The 24,138-nt window shown below is 40.6% G+C and overlaps 1 protein-coding gene across 2 annotated transcripts in view; it reads left to right on the top strand.

Annotated features, from left to right (window-relative positions):
* The first annotated feature begins 410 nt into the window (after positions 1-410).
* Positions 411-24,138, top strand: part of LOC102309063 (netrin receptor UNC5C) — a 181,502-nt gene continuing 157,774 nt past the window's right edge. Inside the window, exon 1 of one of the 2 annotated variants that reach the window (XM_005916218.3) lies at positions 411-971. In XM_005916218.3, coding sequence (XP_005916280.1) covers positions 854-971 — 118 coding nt within the window. In that variant the 5' untranslated portion in view covers positions 411-853. The remainder of the gene's footprint in view (positions 972-24,138) is intronic. The other variant, XM_005916219.3, reaches the window with a different exon arrangement.

Here is a 24,138-nt window from a genome sequence, read left to right as displayed (position 1 = left end):
TCAGTTATTCCTTGCGAATATCAAATAAGTCATCTATTCTGTTTAACCCAATAGCAATAAAAGAAGCTGTTGTTGAATTATACCTCTCACTGATATGTCTTCATGCAGGTCCAACGGACGTGGCCGTCAGGGGGCAGGCATTAGTCGGTAAACTAAGCTCTCGAGAAACCCTATCCTTGCTTTGCTCCACACTGACAGATTTTGAAGGCGCACAAACTCGTACACGTGCAATCAATAGATGGTCAATAAAAAAATCCCAGAAAGTAAAAAAAAAAAGTTAAACTACTCCCTCTCTCCTAAATTTTAGCATCTAGGAGGAAATACAAGGTTCTTTAAAGTCTGTTCAACGTCTTTAGAGTGAAAGTACGCACCTGCCACGAGCACAACGCTGTTCAGACGTGTCATTAAAAGTGAAACGCGTGAGCTGAGATTTTATCTGCATTTCGTATTTTCGTGTGTACGTTCACGAAAGACAGGGAAAGGGAAGCAAAGAAGAGAAGAGAGGGAGAAACATGGTCTCGCATGGTAGCCAGAGGGCGGTGGCATTTCTCTCTGCGTAAACAGAGACGGTGGAGAAGGAGAGAACGCACGGAGAGAGCTTAGTGGCAAGGCAGCAGTGCCGCTGACACGAGTGAAGGGAGCCCGTGGCTGTTTCCACCTCTGCTATCACAGCTCGCCCCGCGCCTTTTGAGACGGACTTAGACATCGGGACTAGAAGTTACACACCAGCCGCTTTGGTCTTGGACACGTTTGATCAACCAGCAGATCCTGTTGTGGAGGACGTGTTGGGGGGTGGGTTCTCGTTTCACCCACCGTGGACGGAGGAGTTTATGTGTATTACGCGTTGCCTGTAATGGGTAAAAGTGGACAGAGAAGTGGAATAGTACTCGGGAGCTCCAGCCTGGTGAGAATGAGCGCCACGCCGAGGATCCTGATTGTCCTGGTGCTAATACACGCAGGAGTCGCTCAAGGTAAGGCGTGAGAGCGCGTCTTCTGTCAAGCGCTTTAATTACACCTTGCACGTTTGAAAGTGATGGGCCTTCTCCTTCACTGCCGAGGTGCGTTTAAGTGGTATGGGCGGCATGTCAATTAGTAGACCCAGAGAAGTATCCCCTCAACAAGGAGATATACTTTTTTGGCCATATTTCCATTTAAATTGACTTGGAGCAGAAGACTAGCTTAGTATATGGTCAGCATCTTAATGTGTAAACTGTGTATGCGCATTTTCTTGGCCGCTTGAAGTGTGCTGAAAAGCAGCTAAACTCACAGCCCACTTTTTTTTCTTCCCAGGGAAATACGACTAATAGGCTAATTAATCCGGGAAGACCGAAAACGATAGCCTGCTGTGTAGAAAAACGACTTAAAAATTAGACTTAATACACAGAGAAACGTGCACTTGACCCACTATTGAGAACCAAATAAATAGGAATATAATTGCAAAACTCGCGAGCAGTATCGTGGGACCTCGCGGGCAGAACAGAATATTGCGGGGATTTTCTGCCAGTTCTGTTTCAGTTCTGAGCGGACAAATGAACTATGCGCAGATGCAGTTACATTAATGTGAAAACACCGTGAAGGGCAGGCAGGGCTGGAGAATCTCTGATTGGGCGACTAGTGCATTAATTGCGCAGTACTTCGTTAAAATTAACGAAGGTCCATTGCTCCGATTGAAAGACCGATCAGAAGTCACGAACACTGCGCCGCCAGAAGGTTAAAGGCAATTACAGTCTTATGGATCTCATAACGCAATCGGAAAGGAGGCAGAAGGAATGGGCTGAAAGTGAGGACTGTAATACCAGCAGATCGTCAGCCCAGCAGGATTAAGCAGAATCCAAAGATAGCGCAAACACATAATGTAAAGATGTTTCGGTGCTGAGTATTAGAGCCGTTACTTACTATACGCCCTAGTGAAGCATAACGGGGATATTAAAGTGATATTTCTGAAGAGTGAGAAGCAACCACCCACTATGGCCGGTGTTTGTGGGGAATGTCGCGGGTCATACACTGCAAGCAGCCCAACTTTTAACCGGATGCTCTCCTGGATAGGATTTTTTTTTTAACTTATCACGAACCATGGGGGATTCGTGAAAATGCTGAAACCAGACGCATCTTTCCAGCTTTCACATTCTTATTGACCTTCTCAGGGAGAACTTGTGCCCTGTTAATGTTCCTCCAAAAGAATTAATGCCCAGCCCCGGTGCTGTTTTACGACACAGCTTTATTCACCACCACCTTTTTAAAAGCTGACCTTCTTAAAGCCACTCTTGCTCGATGTTTGTCTTCTATTTAGCTATGACCCTATAGTTTCTTATAAAGAATTGACGCAAAGCTTCAGCCTCTGCCATATAACTAATAATTCCACTTGAAAAACTCCTAGAGTATCCCCTAGAGTAACTGTCATATGCTACACAAGGATGTAGTGCATACATTAGTATTGACATTACAGATTAGCCTCAGGTTTTTGTGCCGAATCTGGGTAGTAATTGGACATGATGTTGCTGCCACCTTTCTCTCATTGCCCTGGGGAACAGCTTTTCAGTAACTGCCGCTAACATTCATTATAACCGTTCTCCATTGGTTTACTGTTAAATCGATACATTTCAATTTAGGGGGCACGATTTGAGCAGGGTTTCACCAACCTTTGATAAATTGCACATCGGTGCCAATACGCGGCTCAATTTAACTTTCATTGTAAAATCTGATAATTGGAAGCTTAAACTGTTGATGCGTGTTAAGGGAGAAGAAACTTGTATATTTTCACAGTCCTGAAAAGTGTCGTTTTTCTCGCATTCTGCCCTCATTTAAAAGAAAAAAAGCTTTTGAATCCTCTGCTTCTCCTCTTCCGCATCCAGTTGGCGTAGCTGTTATGTGTGTGTTTTTTCTTTCACTGTTCACAACCAACTTGGCTCGTGTCTCTGAAGTCGTTTCCTTGTGTGAGAGGAGTCACCTCATTAGCTGTTCTATTGAATGGGGTAAAACACACAAGCACAACTTAACTGAAGGAGGGGGGGTGTCTTTGTGTACCTAGCTGATCCTGTCTGTGGATCAGTGGGAGAGAACCTCCTTCAAATCCCAAACATTGTTCCGGTGTATATGGAACAGGAAAATACATCCAGTTGTTCTAACCAGATTATTCTGCCGTTCATTGCTGCTCATGCATCATTGAATGTCTTAGGGCCAGCTGTTGGTCTCTAGTTTGTACTCCACAGTGGAATATGTGGTTTTTGGCGAGTTTAATAGCAGAGTTTGTTTTTGAAGTCATGACTAACGATGTTCAGGATGATGGTGTTTGTGGGAATGATGCTGGCGCTGCTTTTGATTCAAATCTGATCGTAATGAATCACAAAGGTTTCTCAAATAGAGGGAAGCTGTTTTGTTTTCTTTTTTCTTTTTTCTTTTTTTTAAATCCATTTTGAGTACACTTATTTCACACAAAGGGTTCAAGCCAAGTTATTTTACTTCACATTTAGTTCTCCCTTAAGCTTTTAATTATGAACCTTTGATTTATTCATTCATTTTTTTAGCTCTCAGTCATTTAATCTGGCCTGCAGACGTCTCTCCTAGCTGTGCAGCACGGTAGAAAGTGTATTGGGCTGTGGAGAAGTCTCTCATACACAAAGCCGCTTGTGCACACACTGACATGTGCACATACAGTACAATCAGAGGAGAGTGTTAGTTGAAATCCTCTCATGCCAGCTTGAGTGCAAGTAGTTGTGCCTTTTAAAGCCATTAGCTAAGCCCCCTTACATTTGATCTGGAATGAATGGATGTCAAGATTGCTGCACAAAGTCTCAGAAGTCCACTTTTTAAAAAACCCCCACAATGACTCAGGTGCTGTGTAGCTAGGTTCTACAATTTAACTTTTCGTGCATTTGTGTGGGAGCTTGTTGTGTTACAGCTTACACGTTTCTTTAAACTGAACATTCAGATCTATTTCAGGATGCTTTCTCACTTCGTTTAAAGCTGTGCTCTATAGCTACAGAGAACTGTTGGTGTGTAGTTGCATATGTATGTGAATGCGTTGGTACAGAACTGTAAAGTTGGGCTTACACGACTCCTGTGAGCTGTGTGCATTCATAAACTTGGCAGGTTGGGGACGGTTTCAGAGAACTCCTGTGGAGTGTGTGTGTGTTTGCGCGTTTGTGAGAACTTGGCACTGTCATAGAGTTCCGAGCTCATGTGGCGTTTCATTGCATGTGTGTGTGCACATTCGGCATTATAATATTGCCAGGGCTCCCATGCTGTCTCCCATTATGCTATGTCCCTGTCCTATGGTGTAGTGCCGCCATCCAGGGTTCAGTGCTTGTAGGGGGGCAGCTGGGAATTATTGGAACTAAATAGGCCACTTTGATTGGCTGTGCTGCTCAAGCCAGCGCTGTGCAATTGGTTGAGCAGATTCTGCGTGGTAAATATGATGGCGTTTCTGCATCAGAGGGTGTGAGAGAGAGATGGAGGGAGATAAAGTGAGAAAGCGAAAGGATGAATGGATGAGGAAGGGAGATCTCTCTGGGTGGTTTGTACTAGCTTTGATCACTCCACTAGGACTGGACAAGCTCACTGACTGTCACACTTACTGCCATATGCAGACACACACACACACACACACACACACACACACACACACACACACACACACACACACACACACACACACACACACACACACACACACACACAGAAAGATATTTTTTTTCACTCAGACAGTGCAGCATTCTGTTTGCTTTCTGTGTGTTGTGTGTGTGAGCATACTCTATGTGCATGGCTTGTGTGCGCGGACAGGCGTTCATGGGAGTGTGTGAAAGGAAGTCTTTGACTGTGTCTGGGGTTGTTTTGTATCGAAGACCCTCCTGCTGCTAGCAGTAGCCTAGTGATGGCAGATTTCCCTTGCTCTCTGCCTTTTTCTTAAAAAAAAAAAAAAAAATCTTATCCTTGCTTACTCATCCGTGTGTTTCATAGACTCTCTCTTTAAGTGTGACCAGTGATGAGACTTTTTTTTTTACCACCCACCTTTTCTCTATCTCTATCCTTTCAGTCAGTGTCTTCTGTTAGTTGCTGAATGGATTTTACTCACCTTTTTTTCCCTGCTTGCCTGTGGGCCATGGCTGCTCATCTATTCACTGAGTACATTTTATGTTGCACTGTGAAAATGCCGTCCACCTTCAGTACATCAACACATAGCAATTACAGCTCAACCTATTTCGAGAATCAAGAGCCCGAACTCGAGTTGTTTGTGTAGCAGCAGAGAACTTTGCAGGCGTGTTTTTCTTTGAGGAAAGAAGACAAGAAATCCTTCTTTCTGAAGAAGTGCGGTTTTCAAAAGGCTGTGTCGACAAACTGCGTCACGCCAGACACCACTTGCACCATTTAGTATCTTACTCTCCGCAGGGGAAAACCCAGGATGGAACATAAGAATGCATCCCTGTGTGTGCGCTTGTGTTCTGCTGTGTGCATTTGTGTCTGTGTGAACGTGCATGTTTACTAGAGAGAGAGAGAGCCTGAGCTAGAGAAAAGACGAAAAAGAGAAAGTAAAATATTCTGAAACCGATTCCCAGCGTCTCCCGCTGTTAGGCCTAATTCCTTCTAGAGTTTCATGTAAAGATCTGGAATTATGAATTTTTCATGGTCTGAGAAACCTAAGGCCTCATTTGGTGCTCTCATTTCCAGGCTTTTTGTTTTTGTTAGCTGCGTCTGTGCCCGTGTGCGTGTCTCTGTGTGTAGGGTGGTTGTACTGAGAAAACGCCGTTTGTTCTCAATCAATGGCCTACTATATAGTTCCCGTTGGTCCCATGGAATCCTGCACTCAGGAAAATGATAACCCTGTTTGACTGTTTTATCTTTAAAATTTGTTAATTATGCTCCACCAGCAAGGGAAAAAATGCATTCAGAAACTGTATGAAAATTAGCTGCACATGGGCAGATCGGGTTGAGTTGTAAAAAAACAACAAAAAAGTGAATGACCTTTTGTAAAGAAACATCCTATAGAATTTGTTTTCTAAGGCCAAAAAAAGGTCATTTGTGATTAAGTTGCTGCTTATGAAACTCTGCATTTCTGATCCCAGTAGTAAACAGTTGGACTTGGTGAATCCCTGCCACTCAGTGCCGGGCCACAGATTTTTGTGCTGTTGTCCATGTCTCGGCTCTTCCCTCTTGTCATATGTCCCCATTTCTCCTATTCTCTGTCCTGTTTTTCTTCTTTCCCATCTGCTACCTCTGACATGCTGTTTGCCTTGTAAATCTTTGTCATTTTTTATTATTTTGTTCCCCTGCTGCTGCCGTCTCTCACCACTCAGCGTCTTTCTCTACTTAGATTTATGCTGTTTAATTAGAGTGTAGCCAAAACAGTGGACATATTGTTGTGCTTCTGAACGGGGCCCACAAGCAGCAGGACATTTTGTATTTTTTGTGTGTGTGTGGTCACAGAAACTCATCTATCTGGCAGAGAGAGGGAGAGAGAGTTTGCCTACACATTGAGACACACACACACGCACACACACACACGCACACACACACACAAACGCCTTCTCCTACGGGTCCAGTACAGATAAATGGAATTGAAAGGAAGGAACGAGACAGGTAGAGAAATGGAGCTCCACACTATGCCAGCTGCTCTTCATTGAAATCTCACCCTGAATCTCTTTGTTTTAAGGCCTTGCCTGTGTCTGCAGCCGCCAGCAGAGGCTTTTCATGGTCTATATATTCTTTTTATTTGATACTGTAAAACCTCCAGTAAATAGCACGGGTTGGTTTATTTGCTTCAGAAACAACAAGCAGCAAGCTTCACTTATTGGAGACAAGCGATTATAGGACACCTTTGTTTCATCTTCCTGTGGGGGGGCTGGACCCAACAACTTCTGCCTCTTCAGCTTAATCCCTCGCCCCCTCCCGTGTCTGTCTTTGACACTTTGTTTGGATTCATGCCAAAGCTACAGTCTGCTCCGTCTCCAGATTTTATTTTTTATTTTTTGCTTGCTTGGTGCACATATTAAAGACAGGCTGCACATTTAAAATGTGTGTATCTTATTTTATTTTTTTTAACAATATCACAGATGTTTGCAGCGCTTAAACTTTTGTGTGGCTGCATTACACAAGTGTCCCTCCTTCAAACAGGCGAATATGAGGCGAGACACTTCCACATATGTGTTGCTCTCTTTTGGAAGAACAGTTTCTTGAGGGCAGACACACGACCAGCAGATGGATGTTGGGTGTTTTGGCCGAGTGGCGTGTTTGTGTGTTGGAGCAAGAGTGTCTTATTTGTGTTGCCATGAATATGTAATTAAGCTGCCATTGAGAAAAGACGACATGCCGCGACAGGGGGTCCACGAGGCTGGGTCCCGGGTCCTTTTTGTCTCTGCTGAAAGCTTGTTATGAGCTTTGTCCTATACTGAGAGCGTGAGAGTGAGGGAGCAGAGAAGAAAGGACAAACATAGGGAAACACAGGGAAATGGAGACACGATGAAAGAGAGTGTGTTGGATTAGAGAAGGGAAGTGAAGGAACAGCATAAGAAGGTGTTCTCTTTATTTCTTTCTTTCTTTTCTTTTTTGAGAATTTGACATTCATGCTCCTTTTTGACGGGAAACAAAGCTGCACTGTAAAAGTCCATTCAACTCTTGGTCGAGAGCGGAGAGCGAGATGGGGGGGAGGAGAACAGGGAGGAGGAGGGAGTGAGTGAGCAGGCTGAGTAGTGTTTGGAAGCTGCCTGAAGGATTAGTCTCTCTCGTCTTCCTATCTTTCGCCACTACATTCTCTCTTCTCCCTTTTTGTTGCTCTCTCTCCTTCTTTCTTGCTCTCCTTCTCCCTGTCTTCTGAAAGTTTTCCTCTCTCCCTTGCTCCCTCAGTCCACCCCTTCCCCAACAGTAACTCTTTTCTTTTCCCCACTCTCCCTCTTTCTTTGCCAAAACTGCCTGGTAATCTAGTGGTCCATCTAAAGGAATATCCAAAAAACCTGAAACCATAATTACTATAATCGCCACTGCAAATTTTTACCTCCTAGGCTTACGCTTGCATTTTGCACATATCCGTGTACACAAACAAACGCGCATAGAAGCCTTTCTTGAAAGCGTACATTGTAATTCAGTAGGATGCAGTGAAAAAAAGAAAAAAGGATTTAGTGTGTGTTGTAGAACCCCCCCAAAAACCACCACTTTTGGTCGGCCATTGCTCGCTATAGATATGATGTAATTCACTGTGTTATTCCCCTTGTAGGCTTATGAAAAACAAATACATAACACACATGCACAGATAATAATGTGCACAAATGACAGCAGCTTATTCTGTTAGCATTTATTGCAGTAGGTAGAAACTTGTACACACACAAATATACTCTGTACACTAGACACCCATATGGTACTGCAAGGCCATTGACTCATTTTGGCTCCACACCAATGTAATAACAGACGTGGTATATTTTACTCTGCGGGTGACAAGATTACGTGTAAGCAGTTTACTTTGATTCATTTGAACACAGCATTCTAAGTGGCTAATGAATATGGGCAGTACTTCGCTGACAAGGCACGTTTTCTGTGTCCGGCGAGTGTGTTTGTGTGCGCGTGCAGATGAAATATCACATTGTTATATTCCAGAATTATCCATGCACACAGCATTTTTTTTTCCACCAACACCTCCCCCAGAGGAACACAGGTAGGAAGGTACTTGTAGGTGGAGAGTGGAGACAAAGGAGAGAGAATAATGACTTTACATTAAAAAAAGAAAGTCTTGCTTTGTGAAATCTTTTGTTCATCAGGGAAAAAGGTGATCATAGAAGAGTGAGACAGGCTAGGGATTGAGGGGGGGGGGAGGCGATAGAGGGATCACCTTTCTGACAGTTCTCTGAGAGAAACGTAATTTGATTAAACAAAACACTAAAAGTTGAAGGTCACTCTATGAAGTCTGTGTTACTTGGCTTGTTTTGAGGTTATGACTGGAGCGGCAGCTGCCACTTGGGGCTGTAGCCAATGTGGAAATAAAGTCTAGTGCCAAAATATACTGAAACATTCAAGTCTGATGACAAATATCCTAGAACAGCGCGTTGCACTTTAGCTGTTTTTAAAGTAACACAAAGAAAGGCCTTATGTCTCATATGAATAGTTTGGAAAGCCTAACTCACAGCTGAGGCCGTTAAAGATGAACAAAAATAGCCTCATTTGTTCTACAGTGTATTAGGTCACAATCAAATATGGAGTCAGTTGACTTTTTTGTTTGTTTGTTTATAGGTAAATTTGTGTAGTTATGAAAATTATCTAATAAAGGATAAAAGCTTTGATGCCTTTCACGTGACTGTTGATTGACAGCTGTCAGTTGCATCTCCTCATGGCTCCTAGACTAACCACATCTTGGACTTGGAGCTTCTGAATTGGAGACATGTATTTGTGCAGTGTTTAAAGAGTTAATGTTTTCACTTGATTATACAAGACTACCAGTTACCATGTAGTTAAAGTACCCTATTCATCAGTCTATTTGTAGATTGTCACTGATTAATGTTTCTAGTGAGCTAATGTTTGATTTGGTCTGAGGAAGATGGGAGTCTGAAAAGCAACAACCCTTGGTTGTTCCTGGCTCCAAACAGAAAAGGCAGCACTGATCTGTATCAAAATTAGCTGCAGTTTAGACCAGTCAGTGATTCACTAGCTTTATGTGCAGGCTAAAGATATCAGAAATTAAGATGTAACCTACTCAGGTAGTCTAAAGAACATCTAGAGCAGGAAAACTAGAGCAAGATCAAGCAACGTCTCAGATAATGAGGAAAAATGTAACTGAAAGTTATGCTAAAGTAAGGCAACACTTCAAAGGACATAAGTGGGTGGTTTACAGTGCTGGTCTAAAATATTCCATCTTTGTGTGCCTTTTATTTCGCAGTGTTAAAACTGAACAGCTAACAGTCAAACAAAATTCTGTTACCCTGCAACAGTAAATATGGTTTTTGTTAATCAGTCTGCAATGGAACCAGCAAAGGACACACAGGTACAGGCGTGCTAGTCAAAAAGTGGTTTTTATTTTACTTTAAAAATAGATTAAAAATATATCAAAAGTTAAAAACCCAACAAAAAAAGCTACTTTAAGAAATAGGTGGGCCTGTGAAGGAAGGCATTCAAACACAACACTACTCAAAAATACTTCTGACAAATCACGACTCTAGCTTAGCAAACTCACCTCTCCGAATGAAGAGTAGGATTTTAAATTTGTTGACTTTATCAAAGTTATTTCTTTTTATTTTTTCACTTTTACTTATCGCACCAATAGCCTTTATGCTTAAAAAGCTTAAAAAAAAGATTCAAGGGTCAACCGTTTGCTGCCAGCCATTGAGTCAGCAGCTGGCGGAGATAATCAGATATTACTTTTTAGGAAAGGCTCTTTCCAAAGAGGCTTAAAATTAAGTGGGGTGCTGATGAGGTCAATGGGTGACGGCTTTAGTTGTTTTGAATGACTGAGAGATTAAAGATGGTGTCTCGTACAGTGTCTCAGCAACCTCAGTTGGTTTTTATTGTGGGTGCTTCACATTGTGACTCAGCAGTGCAGCTATAAAAGTAAAGACCTACTGACTTGCTTTTTGCTGTTGTTTATAGCACATTTCAGCAATGCTTTGTTTTCATTGATTTCTTCCCACACAGGCTTTGAGTGTATGTGTTCATGCATGTGTGTATGTGTCATAACTTGATGCTTGTCTACTTGTTTTTTTTAAAACTCTCAGGCTTGCTGGGGTCCATTACAAGATTTAGTGATTTTTATTAACAACACAACAATCCTCTCCTTGGGTTGACCTTGAAATGTCTCATTCTCTCAATTTTAGGCCCACACCCTGTGCTTAATATCGTATGCACTTTACTTGATGGCATTTCATAATTTTATCCTCAAGTATTTCTGTAGTTCTATGATACAATTTCTGAAAAATACCCTTAAGACACACATTGTGCTGTCACTTACTGTCTTGAAATTTCAGTTCTAATATGAGGACACAAAACTGGCAACTCAAAGTGATGATATAACACAATTCTGGTCCTGACTAAATATTAATATTTAACTAATTTTGACAGGCTTTTTGGAGATACTGCACTGTATATTTCTGAAACTGGACAACATTTAAAAAGTCAGTGTTTTATTGTTTTAGTCAAAGATTCAGTGTTTTATTTTTTAATTGTCATTTTAGATGCTTAAAAATAATCAAAACATACGTTTTAATTAAAAGTGGGGAACATTTGGTCATGAAACAGTGCAGTGTCGCATCATTATCTGTGATCTGCGTCAAGTAGGATGAACACTGGGGCTCTCTGCCGTCATCTGACAGCTGATGTAATCTAGATGTAATTGTACACGGTCGCAGCCACCTACGCATGCTTTAGTTGAGAAAAGCTAAAATAGCTCCGCATGGAAAAAAGTCAAAAACAAATTGAACATCAGTCAATTATTTCAGTATTAAATAACACTGACGTTTACTATAGAAAGTTGCCTTTCTATAGTAAATAACTCAGTCTGAACTCTAGTTCTTCAGAACTACTTTTAACCACAAATCTATAAAAGAAATCTAATAAAAAAGTTTGTGGATTTAATGAATGACTACTGATTAATCATAAAAGGATCCAACAGCCACGATAAAGGTTTCTATTAAAATTAAAAGTATTGTTTTGAGCTGCACATCTTTTCAGTAGGCTCTTGATTTTATAATTGCTATCTTTTTTCCTTTTTCACCACTTACCAGCTCCAGTTCTTTGCTTTTATATTTGGACATTTTAGGTCAAGGAGCTGTTTATTTTTCATGCGTGGCAGATTGTTACTGTGGCTTTAGAGTCTTCATGAAGTTTTGGGGGGGCCCACACAGTCTTTGTTTCATTCTGAGCTTGCAACAAAGGCACAGATTAGCTCTCTTTTCACAGTGATAGTAGAATGGACTCTTTGGAGAACTGGCTCATATGAGCAGAAGCCACGATTTTATGAAGACTATTAAAAGGCCACAATGCGAGACAGGTGTTTCAAATCAAAGACTGCGATCCAACAAATTTGATTTGAGATAGTCCCATCCAGTCACCTCAGGCATATTTCTGCTTTTTCTTTTTTCTTTGCTCTTTTTCTTTTTCGGTTGCCATCATCATCTCATCCCCGAGGCACAGCTGGTGTAGTTGTGCAGTAACGGTTTTTCCGAACACAAACTGGCTCAGTGTCCAATGACATGTGGCTAAATCAGAGCGCCAATAATAGGAGAAAGACACAGACACAGTACACTAAGGGACAAGTGTCTCTATCCTGTTCAACACTAGCATACAAGGGGGTGTGAATGCAGGGCAGCCAACACACACACACACACTCACAGGCTCTGAACGGTTAATTTGGCAGTTAAAGTAGGAGCGTGGATAGAAACTGTGTCTCCATATGCAGTAGCAGTTGTGCTTCTGGCAGTTTTTTTATTTCCCATCACTGTCTTGGACCATGTCTGATATTTTGGCAGTTGGAGTTTGAGGAAGGCGGGAAAAGCCACCTGTACAGTTGTAACAATTCATTATATCCCCATTATCCTCACAAAATGCTCATCTCTCAGCCTAATCATCTTTGTACCAAATTGGTTGTAACTCAATGAGTTGGCTGGGGATGTATTTGGAAAACGATTTAATGTTTTGCATTTTTGTTCTCAGAATATGGCTATGCATTTTAAAAGCGCTCTTTTCTGAGTTATTGCATTAATTGCACAGTAAAAACCAAAACACGGGAGCACACATGATTATATGATGCCACAATTATTGTTGTTTCTATGTGCATCTTTTTTTTTTTTTTTTTCAAGTTTTGCTGTTTTATTGCCATCAGTTACACCATCATCGCCTGCTGTTGAAATATACTGTGCATTATGGTATGTTCTGTAATCTATGTTGCATTTGTGCCAAAAGCGTGCATATGGGTTACTTTATCTGAGTGCATGAATGAATGTGAGGCTTATGTCATAGTGTCACAGCAGGGTTATTTCACCACATGAAAAGAACCTCCTTTTTCCTCAGCGCTCTCGTGTGTCCGTGCGTGTTCTTCTTTTACGTTGTCTTGCATCTGTCACTTCCTCACCCTCTCTCATCTTTCTCCTCTTTGGTCTGAGCCTTTTCCCTCCTCTCCTTTCTTTCTTCCTTCCTTCCTTCCTTCCTTCCTTCCTTCTTTTCTTCCTTCCTTCCTAGGGGAAGAGGAGATTTAAACTTTGAACAAAAGGCAGAAGAAGGAAAACTTTGTGGAAACATTTGAAGTGTTTTTCCCCCTTCTCTGTTCTGAGAAATGTCATCCACACCCAAGGAACAGTTTCAAAAGAAGCAGAAAGTAGCTGACTAAAGCCAGACAATGCCCACGGCTCCCTCTAGCTCATCCAAATCCTTGTATTGTAACTGTAGTTATTTGTGTTGCTTCCTCCTCTGGGTCCCTCCAGGGTTTTGGTTTATCTCCGCTCAGTGCTGAGGTCTTGTCAGAAAATGAGGACAGGGCTGCCATTTTGGCCTCAGGTCAACTTGCAACTCGCGAAAGTTTAATTTTAGTTTGGAAATGAACTGAAACTTGCAGCTAATGACAAACTTGCCTGTTCTGAGTTGACATTTTCTTTTTCTGACTTTGTGCTGCTACCTGCAGTATTTTACAGAACTGGCTCACTAGGTTGAACAGGAAGCAGTACATGGTACAGCTCAACAGGCAGAAAGTCTTCACCTGCACTTCACAAAACACAGAACCCACAGTAGGCAGTTATGTATGTGATTATGAATAAAATGATGCTCATTCAAGTTTAATTTTCTTTAAGCAAGCACACTAGTGACTGAGGACACAGACCTTTGAGGTTTTAGATTTTTTTTGCTGTGATATTTGCCATTCAATTCTCAGCTGAAAGACATTTCTGTTCCAGGATTAAAGGGGATGAGATGTACCCGCCTTCCCAAAAATAGTTTCTTCCTCATGATGCTCTGCTACCATTTAGCCCTTTTAAGGTTTTAGTTCTAACGCTTTTTGTGTTCAAGAGGGGGTGTGTGTCTGATGAATTATTTAATGAGCACAGAGTTAAGATCACAAAATGCTGCTGAGTTTCAGACAGACTGGTGCCGTCAGGGTTTTGCAGACTATGTAGTGACCTGAGCATCAGAGAACTAGAGTTAGAATAACCTGATGCCCTAAATTAGGCCTTATTAGAGCGTGTTATATGAAATGATGTTAAGTTTCTCATGCTGTCATGCAGACATTTCCCACTTAATTAAGATAGAGCAATAGCATCAGAAGCATTAACGAGCCAACATTTATTGTTCTGAAAAAACTCCAAACTTTAACAGTGTCTGGCTGAGGTCAGCAGTCTAAACCTTAGACTCTCTAATCTGTGGAAATAAACAGGTTATATTCAGCCTGTGTAGACCAAATGTTGTAACCATTTTGCCTATAGATAATCAATCAAGGCAGATTTACCATCTCCCCTTTGTCGAATCTTTTAGAATACGTTAACGCACACATGCACAAGCACACATCTCCACATTTGCGAAGACTGCTTAAGTGGACGTTTAATCATCAAAGACCTTTTCCTGTCGCTGATCCATTGAGTGGATCAAACACACACACACACACACACACATCGTTCCTCGGTGTTATAAAACACACACTCTGTTGCGTGGTAGGGTATTGATTCTCAGTGTTGTTCTTGTGCTGTTGGTTAAACAAGACAGTAATAATTGAGCAACACTGTTTAGTCTGCTTATTGAACTGTGACGCGCTGACATTGATTGTTGTTTTCTACTTTAGGAATGCATTTGTGTCTCTGAGTGTTTGTATATGTGATTGTGACTTTGTGACAAGTGTAGCTGTGGATGTTAAGGTGTGTGTTTGTAGTTGTCCTAGACAAAGGGAAGGATGAACTGTTTCTTTCTGAAGACTTAATGTTTAAATTTCCTTCACTAATTAGTTTTTCTCAGTAGGTGAAAGGAAAGAGGAGGCTCGGTAAGGAGTTCAAAACAGGACAGCACAATGAATCATTTTGGCTTCACACAGTTAACTGAACATGATATTGGAAATACATCCTCTGCCAATAGAATACAAAGCATATCATCACCTGTGTGTGCTGATCACGTAATCTGGATGAGTATTAATATGTTGAAAGATAAATATGCAACAGATAACAGACCATTACAGCAAAAATAAAACGCCAGGCACAGCAGAGGGCGAAGAGCTTGTCTCTGAAAGCAGATCAACGTCATCTGCTGGTTGGAAATTCTGTGGAAATACTTCATATTTAGTAATAACTAGGTATTATCTAAGAGCAAATGGGACTGAATCATATGCAAAGAGTTTATGTGGAATTGTCTCCACCGCAAAGAAACACAAGTAACTTATTCAACAGTCTGAAAACGCACCACAAACTGCAGTATAATGAGTGCACGAAGGCCAAGAAATACAATGCAGTTGCTCACGTGAGTTGTCCGACAGCACGTCAGTGTATCCATCCAGTTGGCCAAGAGGCAGTGAAATCACCAGTCACATTCCAGTTGACCAAAGAATAATGAAGTAATGAATGCTTCAGGACAAAAACTGGACAAAAGATATTTTATCCTCTCACTGTTTTTCTTCCCCAAAGTGGGAATACTGCACTGTATGTAAAATGTCGCAGGGGAAGTAGAAGAGTATCTCCCTCTACTTAATATTTCGCCTCTAGGAGCACTTAGATTAGTTGAATAAACATATTCCTGTTTTAATTAACAGCAGTGTAGCACAATGCAAAGTGTCCTGTTGATTTTAGTTTTGTGTTAAGTGTTGGTACTTTTTTTTTTAATTTGAAAGAATGTAAATTGAATTGTCCAATTTTGTCACTAATATCGACAATAATTCTCTTATTATTTTGATCAGTACTGAGATCAGAATAATGCGAAAATGCAGTGGGTAAAACAAGTAATAAAATGTAAATAGTTACTGAAGGCACCGACTGGATTTAGGACTAAAAAGACGGACGATGGTAAGAGAAAAGCAACAAAATCCAGAGACACACATGATAGGTTAACTGGTGTTTCCAAACTGGCCAAAGGTGTGTGTCTGTCTGTGTTAGCCTGCGATAGCTTGCCGACCTGTCCAGCGTGTACCCCGCCTCTCACCCTATGACACGTGGGACCAACCACAACTCTGAATTGAATAAGTGAAAGCAGGTGGACGGATGGATCGCTGTTTTCACTGCTGTTGTATCGTGTTGTGGCTTACGGCAGAACAACATGTAGCGCTGATGAAAAGTACCTGAATGAAGCTTAAATCTTGTCGTGTGATTAATTTTAAGTGCTATCCTTTAGGCTTCAAAAGAATTAATTGAGGTCTGTGCATTTCTGTTTATCACGAGAGGTTTTGATATTACACAAGGTAATGCTCTCAAATTTCAATGCCTAAAGGCCCACAATCACCCATGAATAATTCATGACAGTTCAATATTGAAATTGGTCATTTGTTTCCATGCCAAAGCTCTTTTGAAAGGCGAATTACAGAATTCTTTGGCACTCAATAATGAATCATCAAGATATTTTGATTTGACACTGAGAGCATCTAGTATTTGGTGTGTTTATCATAATGAACTGAGGCTCCGCAGCACCTCAGACATTTCAGAGCTTTCCACATCTCGGGCTCAGTAGCTGAATTGGTCTCTCTGAGACTCACAAAGGGAGATGCTTGGTCTGCATTTTCTGGTCTATCATTAAAGCTCTTCCTGGTTTTCTGAAAACACACATACACAGTCTCAGACATGCACATACACATTCAGGAGACTAATCCAACAATGTATGCTGCGTGTTTGCACACACTTTATCTGTTGAAGATTACGTACATACGTCTTAAATCACTGATAAGTCAATTGTTATCTTTTAAAATGAAATCCAAAATGCAAAGGATTGAAAATAAGTCGCTGTATGAAAGCTACGACTTATAAGTCCCACATGAGCATCGCACTCGTACATAATCTGGGAACGCCTTAATGTTTCAGATTTTAAATCTTAAAATCAGATCCACAGTAGCCAAAGTTAACTTTGTGGCTTGAAGCTGTAACTGGTTAATTTTGAACTGTTTGGGATGCTGCTCCAGTCTCTCGCTTGCTCATTCTCCGTCTCGTTTTCACTTTCTTTATTTCCACCATTTCAGCATTTTTTTCCCCCCTTCTCTTGCCGTAAAGGCCAGAGGCAGTGTCCCAAGGGGGAGCAGAGTATGTTTGTGCATGTGTGTGTGAGACAGCGTTCAAGAGATAGTGAATATGCAGAAGTGTCTGAGAGAGAAAGATAGTGAGACGTGGAGATGAGAAAGGGATTGTGGACCCTCTTGTCTGTGCTTGTGTGCTTGTGCGTGTACTGCCATTCCTCAGGCTCGCTAATTGGGACATCGGCCCTGTCTGTGCTTTGCACCAGCCATTTTGATATAAGTCCCACATGAGCATCGCTGTAAATCTTGATAATGGTATTAAGCTTGTCGAGCTGTTCTGGGACTCTGGCCTGCAGTGCGTGCATGCATGCATACACACACTCAAAGCCACATACACTAGCAGAGGGTGGTGTGGGCACTGCTTATTTATGTAGGGAAAACCCACATGTGCATATACGCTGTAGCTGAAGCTCTGCCCGTTACTGTAGCAAAGACAGACCTCTGTGGCACTTAAAACTGCTTATTACCCCTCCCATAAATATATTTCAGAGATCTTTGGGGAGACAAAGGCTCTATGCACAATCAAAGTGACAGTGCTTTATGCTATAGTGCTGGTTAGATACGTTACTTTGTGAAATGTGTCACAGCTGTAGCTATCATCTTGTCAGGATACATAGAGGGCAGCGTAGAGAAATTACTGCATGGCGTGTTTTGTGTTATTGAAAATATACAGTGGGAACACTGAAATGTCAGCTGGTTTCTGATATATTAAGGCTATCTATAGATATCTCTAAGCTACTGCCTTCCTCCTTGTTTGTAATCTTTTGGGAGACATTTGGTCTGTAATATCTTAATAACACTTCTGTTCCGAGTAGTGTCCAAATAGTGTCCATAAGTCCTAAAAAACACGAGATGTTGCCATGAAATACAGTGAAATTATTCCAGTTATTTTAGGCATTTGATGATTTTATGATATCAGCGCATTACATATAGTTAAACTATCTAAATTAAGCTTACACTAGTAAGCAAATTGGTTGGTGCAGTACTTTGAAGTTAATGCTAATGTTTCTATCTCGGTCACTTTAAGGCGATGAAAATATGACAAAATCCGTGATTTGATTTGAAACAAACCAAGCAGTAATAGGTGATTTCAGCAATATTGTGCTCCACCACAGCAGCATAATTTGCTTTGATATTGTGAGCTACGCATCATTAGCCTGTGCAAACCACATAAACAAACCTTATTTTGCTGTGCATTTCAAAAAGCATGTTGACTGTATTGCTAAAACTGTACCAGCAGTCCATCCACTTGTCTCCCTGCAAATGCAAATGCTCTACTAGCCAAGTGCTGTAAAAGCTAATGAGAGTAATGAGGTCTAGTGTACTCGGTGATAGGCTCGACATAAAGGGTTAGGCGCACTGTGATATATGGATGCCTGCAGCTGTTCCTGGTGGTTCGGGCTCAGTTTATGTTTTCATCTCACAAAGCAGCTGGAAAATATTATGATGCTGATGATGAGACAGAGGCATAAGCGACACATGCATAAAAAGACAGTGTTCGATTAAGAGACTTTTAAAGGAGTCAATATTTTGCATAACTTTCAGGGATAATCTCTAAAGTCATTGTAAAAAGCCCTTTTTATTTGTAGTTTCAAAAGTAATGAATTCTCTCCTTGGGATTTTTAAAGGATCATGGCAATAACAGTGCCTTTTTAGTGTTGTGAACATTTTTGATAAAATATGGGAGGTTTTCCTACAATTATACCCACCGACAAATCCACACAAGAGCACGGTGCTCTTGCAGTTCTATGTAATCCCTCTCTTTAGAAAACTGTCAGAGAGTTTAGAGTTTGTTAGGGGAAACAAGGGGGAATTTAATCGGCATGACACCAGCAGGGGAATCTAATAAGGGAGACACCAGTGGGACTTGTTTAATGATTTTCTCCTTTCGCCTTTTTCAATTAGAGTACCTTGCTGTGATCTCTGCTGAGTCTGTCATTTTTTTGTAGCTCTTTCCATTTCCGACCATTTTTAAGTCTTTTTACCTGTCTGGCTCCCTGCACGGCTGCTCACTCCCTGGTTTTTCCCGGGTTTCTCATTCTCTTGGTGCAGAAAACCTATAATAAGAGACTACAATCGGTGTACTATAGTCCCATTGTATAAAGAGAATGTTGAATTACTCTAATACATTACTGAGTTTGTAAACTCCTACAATGAGGTTAACGTCAGCACAGTGAACTGCTGACTAGGTTGAAATGTACCTTTGCTTGTATTCACACCAAAAGTAATAGGAGGTGCACTGACATAGGCGTTCACATGAATTCCTTAGATAAAATACAACTCAGCAAGGCCAGTCGTGATCATTACACATGACACTGAAGGTTTCCTTTTTTGATTCCATGAGACATGGTGGACCGGATCAGTTGTATCCGATTGTTAGCAGGTTGGTAAGGTACTGACTTTTTTGTGTCTGATTCTGATTAAATCCTATGTAATTACGACACAAAGCCTTCTCAGTAACAGTTTATTAATTGTTATTATGTTATATAACTAAAATCTTACTTAATTCTGATCATTTAATTGCTATACAGATTCTAAATGAAGGAAAGATTACCCTAGGAGAGAAAACCCCAAACTTTTGCGTCTCTTTTTGATAAATGTTTGATATATTTTTCTCCTCTCATCATCTTCATCATGAAGGACGAATGTGCATTTGTTTGAATTTTTTCAATTAGTCAAAGGAGTATTTCTGGAAAAAGTTGAAGAGGGTTAAACTTTTATTGCAAGAGAACCCTGAATGTCTGAAAAGACTAATTAGAGGCTAAACAAAGATTTTTTTTTTTAAATTATTTTTCCCCCCGGTGACCAAGGTCTTGGGAGTGGGATGGACTACAAAGGAAGAAGAAAGTGAGCGGAGACCTGCTATGGTTACCAGCTGTAACCATGGCTGTAATAGTCCCTCTCCTCTTGCCTTTGTAGATTCATAGCTTTATCAGTCATCATAAGACAATGCTAGTTCTATCTGTTAAGTACAATTACACGTTTATTGTGCCACTGACCTGAATGTTCATTAGTAAACTACATTGTTGCATTAACAATTGGCAGTTTTTTTAAGAACTGGTATACAGAGTCTGCGCAACAACGTTTCTTTTTTAAATCTAATCCATCCCTATTAGATATACCTATACATAACATGTTTTGGGTTAACAGCAGATTAGGGGTTATGGAGAGAGATACGGGGCCATGCTGTATACCTCCATGAATATGTTCGGATATTAGAAGTGCCCAATCAGCTATTGGAAGCTGTGCTTACATCCTGGATCACTGTGTCCCTCAACATTTCTGCTTATGTTTACTTTGGCTTTGGAGTTTTTCAGGCTAATGTAAGCACAATGCTGATCTGTAATAAGAGAGAAAGATTGTGAGAGAATGAGTAGGAGTATGAAGTTCCTACACCCCTATATATGTTATGCTGTACATGCATTTTGTTTAGACACATTTACAGATACAGTGCCCCAGAAGAAGAGCATACTTCTCTTATAGTACTTTGACTTGCATAGCTAATTGTGTTACAGCAATGTGACAGTAATTAAAAGAGAAACATGAATTTAGGTTGAGCTTTTCTGACCTTATGAGAGTCAGTAGGTCACATTACTTCTGAGCCATTAGTCAACTGGTTCTCCTTCTCTGATCTACCCTAGAAACATGCTCCCCCACCCCCCTCTTACCCGTCCACAATCTCTTTCTGTCACTTTCTTTATACCTCGCTCTCCATATGTACCTCATGTCCTGAAGATGCATCATACCTCCATGTCCGGACTGTCTGGGAGGTTTATGTCTTCATTCTGTTGATTTGGGTGACAAGGCAGTCCATTACCTCCGGTGACAGAACATTCCCTTGCCCACAGTGACAGGACTGGGAATCATCAGGCTTCAAGCAGGAGCGTAGAGCTACTGTGGAAGAGAGGAGACACTGGAATGCCAGGGGTGACTTTCAATGTGTGTTCGTGTGCGATAACGCTTGTATGCTACTGGGCGTAAGTGGGTGAAATGTGTGACTGCGTTAAATTTGAAATGCCGGAGGTCCTAACTAGTGTGTACAAAAAGTCCAAAAAGTTTGGCAGCAAGAGTAAAGGTTAAATCAAAAGGCACAAAATTAATACAAGTTACCCAGTGTGTGCTTTTGAATGTGTGCTTGTGTTTTAAGAAAAGCAGGGAGTAAAGGGCAACCGGGAAGAGTAGCTCTAGGGAAAAAAAGAGTAAAAGGGCAGTGAAGGGTGAAGAAGGATGCACTTCACAGAGGAGACCAGCGCAGCATGACTGTGCACTGCCTTAAATCTCAAACCATTTCCCTAATTTATTCCCTTTACCAGCTGTTTTTTGTCTTGTCTTGACACAAAAAAGTCAGGCAGAAAAGAAGCAAAGTTCTTCAGTTCTGCTAAATTAGCTTACAATAGGTAGTTGGATTCAAATAGATATGGACAAACAGGGGAAAAGAGTGACACATTTAAAACTGCAAAGCTTTAAAACAATTGCTGGTAGAGATGACAGGGAGTTTGTTCCAGAGTTTGCAGATAGCTGTACGCTGTTGCCTGGCTCGCAGTGGGAGAGAAGCTATAAATCAGAAATTAGATCCTGGGACCCTAGCTAGCATAGATTCACACACGTCCCATTTCTACCATCCTCCTCTTCAACTAACAAGTCACTCCTGAACATGAACATCAACAGACAGGTTGCTTCCTATTATACTATTTAATTATTCATTTATCTTTACATTTATGGCCACAAATTTTTTTCAGGGCTGTAAAACAGGTATGGCATCAGAACTAATACTTATGATACTTTTTACTGAACTTCTGAAAATGTGAATGCACCTTTTTAGTTATTGGAGTTTTTAATTTTTTTTAACCATTTTCTACTATTGTAATCGGTGTACATCCTGATGGTGCAATTCTTTTTTTTAAATTAACATATATTTATCCTGAAATGCATGTTTTTGTTTTTTCTTTTCTTTTATTCTTTAAGACATTGAGACAGCTAGCTTTGTCGTTGTAAAATCATGGCTAATGTTATATAAATGCTTAAATTAGCATGACACAGCTAACAGTAAGAAACGTAGTAACGTTGTAAAAACATTAGCAGGATAGTCTGCAACCATCTTAACCTTACACTCAGTCCTGTCAACAAAATGTTTACATTTTAAGTAAACTATCTCACCACTGTGTCAGTATTTAAAAATAACTTTTTAATAAAGGAATTTATGTTTCAAGTACATTGGTATCAAATTCAGTACTGAGAATTGTGTAATTCTACTGGTATGCCTGAACATGTGTAATGTTCCAACTATTATTGTAAAATAATTTTCTAATGTTTTGACTGCTGGTTAAGATGTAAAACTCACTATACATTCTCCACTTCTTGTATTCTGCTTGAAAAATTATGTTATTATTACTCCCTGCCTTCATGAGACAGGTCCTAAGAATTAATTTCACTCTCGATCATTTCAAATGTGTTTTTTCCCCCTTATTGATTTCCTAAATGTAATTTTATGAGATCACATCGCTTTGTATAATCCACAGGCTTTTCACATGTGGTCTCTGGCTGTATTTGTGTCACTGTTCATATTTATAAAATTGAAGCATATGCTTTATTTCTTAACACATGCATATTGTGCACATGAGTATGCATAGGCATGCAGTATTATGAGTTTGTTTCAAGTTAATCATATTTCTCCATGATCTGGTTTATCTACACACTAGATTTGGATTTACAAACTACTGTTAATTAGTCTTGCACGTCTTGCTTATAAGACACAAAAAATGAAAGGCCGACAGAGGCATAGAGCAAAGAAGTCAGTCAGAGCTCATCATACAGAAAGACAGATTGAAAAATGTACTAAGAACCTGCTCACTGCATCCTACATTTTCAGAGGAAGGCAATAAAACTAGAAACCATTAGGAACCATTAGGTTGGTGTCAGTCAGCAGCAGAATAACAACCGAGCAGTTAGCAGGCAAATGGTCTGGATGGTTGAAAGAAATGTAACTTTCAGCTGACTGAGGTACAATCCCCCAAAGTATATCCCCCCCCCAAAAAAAAAAACAAAACAAAAGGAAAAACTGTGCACATTCTACAAATTTTATTTGTCTCTGCTTTCTTCACTTCACTGTTTTCTGCACTTATAGGAACTCTGGCCTGTCTTGGATACATTCAGCAAATTCTTATTTTAGCTTTAACGGTTAAGCAGGAATAAAACTGATCCATTCTACCAGATGTAGATTACCTTCATCTTGTTATTACAAGAGGAAGCAATTTGTGTGTATTAAAATATACACACTCACTGACATATGAACACACAAACAGAAATGAGATTCATTTCATTTTGTGTTATAGCAAAAGAAAAAAAAAAGCTCAATTTGTTTCCTGGGCATAAGTCATGCATTCAGCAATGGAGGAAGAGGTATCATTTTACAGGAGACATGGTCACAGATGCTTAAACACATGTACACACACGTATACACACAGACACACACACACAGTTTTACTGTCAATCCTCTGGTTAGAATTACTGGCTTTAGAAATGGATTCCCTCTGTGTTCCCATATACTGAGTATTTAGTTTTAAGTACAGTCTTAACATGTAATTCATTTTCCACGTAGAACAAAAGGTCCCATTCATTTGTGTGTCTGTAAGGGATTCTTTGGGAAAATGACACCTCATCTGAGAGGGTAGTAATTTTGGCAGTATTAATCAATCTGACGGCTCACCCTCTATAGCTTACTTTGTCCGGCCCTTACGCCTCATCTGCTTCCCGAAAAGTAAAACAGTTTGGTAAAACAAGTCAATCTGCAGCCTTTTCTTCATCTTTTTCCCCCTCTATCCCGCTCCCTCTACCGTTTCCCCTCCCTGCTTCCCTCCATGTAAAGGAAACAGTTTAGGGAACAGTTAGTCAATCGGACCGCTCCGTCCCGCAGAGGGAGTGCAGAATAACGAGCACTGCCGGTGGATAATGGTCATGATTTAGCTCCCTAGTCAAAAGGTTACACTGCTCTT

Source organism: Haplochromis burtoni, unplaced genomic scaffold (genome assembly GCF_018398535.1).
Source record: "Haplochromis burtoni strain Fernald_Lab_line unplaced genomic scaffold, NCSU_Asbu1 Contig_18, whole genome shotgun sequence".
Taxonomy (NCBI): Eukaryota; Metazoa; Chordata; class Actinopteri; order Cichliformes; family Cichlidae; genus Haplochromis; species Haplochromis burtoni.
Note: the sequence above shows the minus strand (reverse complement) of the source record. Positions and strands in the feature narration are given on the sequence as shown.